General features: G+C 33.2%; 1 protein-coding gene across 12 annotated transcripts in view; it reads left to right on the forward strand.

The window, feature by feature from the left end:
• Positions 1-4,953, forward strand: part of STAG2 (STAG2 cohesin complex component) — a 130,670-nt gene extending 125,717 nt beyond the window's left edge. For all 12 annotated transcript variants that reach the window (XM_055564022.1, XM_055564016.1, XM_055564017.1 and 9 more), the window contains one exon: positions 3,029-4,953. In XM_055564022.1, coding sequence (XP_055419997.1) covers positions 3,029-3,052 — 24 coding nt within the window. In that variant the 3' untranslated portion in view covers positions 3,053-4,953. The remainder of the gene's footprint in view (positions 1-3,028) is intronic.
• The last annotated feature ends 1,047 nt before the right edge of the window (positions 4,954-6,000 follow it).

Here is a 6,000-nt window from a genome sequence, read left to right on the forward strand (position 1 = left end):
AATGAATAAGATGCTCTCCCTGCTCTCAAGGGATTTGTATTCTAGTCCACCTGTACTATCACTTTGAGATGAAAAGGAATGGAAGCTAGTATTTGAAAACTTATGTGCCTGACATTGTGCCAGGCACAGTTTAGTGGGATCCCACTTTTACACTCAAGCAAACTTGGGCTGTAGAGGTGGTTTCAGTGACTTGCTGAGAGTTATACAGCCTTAGTGTCAGAGTAGTAATTTGATCTGAGTTCCTTTTGATGTAAAAATCTTGTGCTGCCTCTGCTGTGTACTTCCCAGAACTAGAATCAGACCTTGCCTCAAAGAAATACCAAGAAAATTGTTTTAGAAATTGTAATGATTAACTACAGTCAAAATTGATATGGGCAGTTAGAGATCATCTTATTTTTTTCATTTGTTCATCTAAAGTCAGGAAACCTTTAGGCATTTGTTTCCTTAGTCACTTACTATTGAATAGATTTGCCAAATGGTGCTCTTCACCTTTTTTTTTTTCTTTACAGTAGTGGAACAGTACTGTATATGTATATATATTTTCGACATTTAACATTTAGGGAAAACTATAATCTGAGTGAAGCCGAAGATAGGGACCTAATCATTGTTATTTATAGAAAAATTATGGCATTCTTGTGTTTATTGCATATGTAACAACGTAGAGGATAGTAGTTTTGCTGCTTTGCCTAAAATTAGGAACAGGAGCACGTGCATCTATACCTGTAGTTCTATACTAGTGCCACATGATGGCAGCAGTCACATAACTGACTGCTCAATATCTTTAACAGTTCAGGTATCTTTACAAGTCTTTGACCACGTATGTACTGTAATACTATTAATACTAGTTTGTTTTAAAATTACATTAAACTTTATCTTACTATCTCTACAATAACTTAAATGGAGTAACAAAATTTTTAATGTAAAAATCTGCATTAGATTACATCTCTTTTTATTCAACCCTGTGATGATAGTCAACAAGACAATAATAAAATTAGGACTGTAGATCCTTTTATACCCAATTCTAAGATTCTCTAATTTTATGTGAAGTAACCCAAAGCATCCTAGTATAGATACTTTAGATTATTACTAAATAAATCCTAGATATATTTTCTGTAACATGTTATCTGTGTGATTCAGAAGTGGTAATATGAAAACTCTGAGCAGATCAGTTTGGGGTTGCATATAATATTCTAGATTTATGATTTATTTAGTTTCATATTTGGTAACAGTGTCAACATCTGTATATGGTTGCTTTCTGCTATTAGTGGGCCAGTATTGCCTCAACATACCAAAGCTGGCTGTTGGTACCTTTAAAGTATGTGCTTAAGTGGTTATTAATGTTGACACCAGAAACAGGTAGCTTATGTTACCAAAAAAAGAGAATATCGCTAATGTCCTCCTTCTGTGTTGAGATACTTTTATTAGATATCTGTAGTATAAAATTGGTAAAGGAAGGGTTTGGTATAATGGAGCAAATTTAATGTTCTAGTAGAAGAATCTCCTTTATAACCTTGCCTGTACAAACCCAGGAGGAGGGGGAAAAAAGATCTGTTCAGGCTATTTCTAGGTAGACACTTGGTTTGGAAAGAACGTGAGTTCATCTTCATGCCACACTCTACACTAAAACTGTCAATTAAGATTTTATCCTTTCATTCATCATTAGATCTTCCATTAACCAGAGTCAGAGTGTTATGGCTAGAAGGGATTTTTAAACATCACCTATCACCTAGGCCTCTTTGGAAACATTCTAACCACCCAAACTCTGACTCTTAAAACTGAAAAGGAGAACGCTTAACCTTTAGGGGTGGGGTGGGCAAGGGGCCAGTAGTGGTGGTTGTTTTGATGGATGACTGATAAGAATGGGGTACATTAATCCTCTATTGTTCTCATTACTGGGGATTCCAAACACTTTACTTGATGATTTGCTACTTGGAGGCTGCAATCAGATAGATATTTGTTTCCTGGTCTGAAAATACATAGGTCCTTCAATTCAGATCAAAGCAATTTGTGAGTTCTATAACTTTTGTTAAAGTGAGATTTAATTTACAAGTAAGTGCCCTTTGTAATCCCAGTCTTAGATCATTACCTCTGGCTTTAATTATCAGTTTTCACTAGCTCATTATAGTATTTTAAAAATATTACTCAATTGTCATAATAAGTGTTGGAAATTTACTTGAAGAGCCCAACTTTTAGTATATACAAAACTAAAAGTTGTAACTTATTCTTGCTTAACAAACAAGAAGGAGTTGCTCCATTCATTACCTGCTTTTACTTTTTTAAGTTAGTGACAAGTAATGATTAGATTTTTACCTAGCATTGTTTCCCCAGCTGAAATGTAATGGAGTGAAATTTAACTGGAGTGGGTTGCCATTCCCTTCTCAAGTTCCCAACCCAGGAACCAAACCCTGGTCTCCTGAATTGCAGGCAGATTCTTTACCAGCTGAACTACGAGGGAAGCCCCAAAATGTAATGAAAAGCATCAATACAACTTTTTGCTCAGATTTTACCTTTACTTAACTTGATTTTTTAAAATTAGTAGATCTGTTCATTCAGTCCAGCTTTTCTAAAGAATGCTTCCTAATTTCTACGTATTTATATTGTTCTTGGATGTTTTTGGTCTGCGTGTTCATGATACCCATTTCACAGTGCAAATGACTGAGTTTGCCAGACATTCTTGTGCCAGAAGTGTATGTCAAGAAGCACATTTATTTGTTCATTCAACATATGTTGGGTGCCTGTGTTCAGGGCATTATCTAGGCATTAGGGGTGTGTATAAACATATAAATGAGACATGATTTATGCTTTTAGTTATATTTATGAGGTAGGTAGGATTGTGATTAGGCCTGATGTTATTTCATTTCGTGTTAATGGTAATTATAATTTTAGAATTATATATCTGAAGAGGGGAATTTTTCAAAGTGACTTTTAACATGTTATTAAACTTAATATTGCCAAGTATTACTGTAATATATTTTACAAAGAAATGAATGACAATTTTAACAAGATTTTTTTTTCCCTCTCTCATTAGGTTCTTGGGGTGTCAATGTTTTAATACCAGTACGCAATTAAGTCTCTGGTGAAGTCATTTTCTAAGTGGAAGAGGAAATTTTAAAATAAAGTGTGGTAGATACAGTGAAATTCTGTACAGATTTTTCTCTAAGGAGAATATGACGTGCTTATACTTACCAAGATCAAGTGCATTTGAGGGGCAGTTTTGTTTGCCTGAAAAAAGTAAAGGACAAGTAAACAATTTGATGATAAGCTACAGTTTTTCTTAGAAAGTAAATATTTTATTTATGCGCTGTTAGTTGGCTTTTGAATCAGTTATTTCATGCTTTTTTTAAAGAAACTATAACAATCTGAAGAGGCATTTGGTACAGACATGAATCCTCTTACATTTATTTACTGGGTGTACTAAGTAATGATGACCTCTGCTGGATTTCTGTTTACATCCAAGAAACAAAGTTAAGGATGAGTATTCCCCTGCCCTGAAATTATAGGATAGAATTGTTTTTAGCATTCTAAATTTAAATGCTTGAAACATCAATCGAGGCTTTCTTTTAAATATTGTAATTGTGGAGAAAAGTAAACTTATAAGCAGAACTTTTACAATTTTTTCACCTAAAATGTATTTTAAGATATTTTTAAAATCCAAGAGCTTCTCTATACTTTTCAGAAATACCCAGATGCAGTGAACTGCCAGAAGGTAACCAGTCTCAGACATGCTTATCCCATTATCAACCCTGAAAGTTTGCTTGTCCTTTAAGATAAAAATGTAATGTTGTGATATTCCTTCCAGTAGTGCCACTGTATTTTGTCTCCAAATAAAAGAAGCTTATTGTAGTATGTTTGCAGAAAAACTCTAAACAAAAATTATACAGCTTATTAGAGTGTGGGAATAGGGATCTAAATTTTAAATAAAATTATATATATATATAAATTGGTGCTGATTTTATAATTGCGCAGTTTGTTTAGTTTTTTCTTACTTTTAAATTCCAACTTAAAATTATGAGGTTTCAGAAATATATTGAAAGTTTAACAATGTTTAAAAATAGAAAAGCATGAGTGTTCATGCTTTAAAATGATTTTTAAATTTGTATTTTATATTGTTTTATCTATCTGTCTTTGCAAGCAGTCTTCAGGTTAAAGATACTTCTAACAGGTTACAGTACATTTCCTCTGTATGTAAATTAGATGGGATAATAGAATTCATAACCCATAATATTCTTTGAAAGCTAAGCTTTAAACTTCATTTTATGTCCTTTCACAAATGAATTAGTTTAAAACAGAAAGTGGCTACTTGCCATTTTGACATCAACTCATTTTGCGAGGCTTAGGCAGCTAGACATCGTTTAAAACAAAATATTAACTTATATTACATGTGTATCTATCTTTTGTCAGTCGTCTCTCAGTTCTTGAGGTATATTATTTTAATCATTCCATGCCTTAATATGCTTGCAATACAAGAATATCTTCAGATGGGTGAATACCAAAAGGCTTCCAGTTCTTAAGAGTCAGAAACCAACAAGCATTGGGCTGTGGTAGCCAAAAACCATAGGTTAGCTAAAAGATCATGATAAAATACAATTATTTTATTAAATCATGGTTAATAACAAATGAAATCAAGACATGTCTAACAGATTTTCCATCAACAAATATTGTTACGTGCAAAAGTATTGCCTATGTTGTTTTTCACACCACTGCATTTACTAGAACTGCTGAGAGGACTGTATATATGATTTTAAACCTAAGTTGATTTTTTTTCCTCACTCTTGAAAGGAGTACTTCTTTGTGAAAGCAGTTCTTACAGCTTTGTTTTCAACCAGCTAAAAATGTTTTATATATTACTCTAACCTGTTGTCCTCCACATTCTATTGTCCTAATTGTACTGTTTTCTGATTTGTATTTATGTCTTGAGACAGTAACTTTTTGAATAAAAATAAACCTACAGTATGTTGTATGTTTTATCTTTTGTACTTGAAAGAGGAGGGTGGCTATAAGTGGTTAGAAAGTGTACCTATTACCACATCTTTTAACATGTTTGGGTGGGAATAATTTATAGAAAATACTATATTTTTAATAAATCATATGTATTTTAAAATGAGACTAAATCCCTAATTGGGTTATTACTTTAAAGTAGAAACCTATGACCATTATTACTTTATTTATCTGGTATGAGTTAAATGCTCACTAAAATATCTGCATTGTTCATCCAGGATACATTTGAGTGCCCACTGTGTGCTGAGGCATGTGTTAGAGATCTAACAGCAAACAAAATAGACAAGGCCCCTCCTCCACAGATCTAGTGGGGCAAACAAATAAGGAAAGAATCAAATAAAATAATTAAGCTTATTTCATAATTAGTGCTAGGAAGGAAACCAGTAGAGTGTGCTGAGCTAGAGAGAGACTGAGAGAAAAATGTGTGTGTGTGTGTGTGTGTGTGTGTGTGTGTGTGTAAAACCTCCCTTAGATAATGGATTGATGTTTGGAGGTAAGTGAAAGCCCATATTTGAGAAAGAATATAAAAATTGAATTCTTATTGAAAACTCTTAATGTTCAGCATATTAAGATTTGCATTGTTCTCTTTCTTTTTTAAAAAATTTTTTGGCCATGCTGCACAGCTTGGGGGATCTTCGTTCCCTGACCAGGGAGTAAACCCACACCATGGCAGTGAAAGTGCCAAGTCCTAACCATTGGACCACCAGGGAATTCCCTGCATTGTATTCTTTTTTCCAGAGTTATTGAATTGTAATTAACATGCAATACTATCTAAGTGTAAAGTGTACAGCATGAATATTTGGTACATATGCATAAATTGTGAAATTTACAATAAGATTAGTTAACATGCGTCACCTCATAATAATTGCCATTTTTTTGTGTGTATATGGTGAGAACATTTAAGAACATTCACATATACAAAACAGTATCATCAACTATAGTCACCTCCCTGCATTATACTCTCAAAAATGATTCATATCAATGTAGCACTAGCACACTGGT

This window comes from Bubalus kerabau, chromosome X (assembly GCF_029407905.1).
Source record: "Bubalus kerabau isolate K-KA32 ecotype Philippines breed swamp buffalo chromosome X, PCC_UOA_SB_1v2, whole genome shotgun sequence".
Taxonomy (NCBI): Eukaryota; Metazoa; Chordata; class Mammalia; order Artiodactyla; family Bovidae; genus Bubalus; species Bubalus kerabau.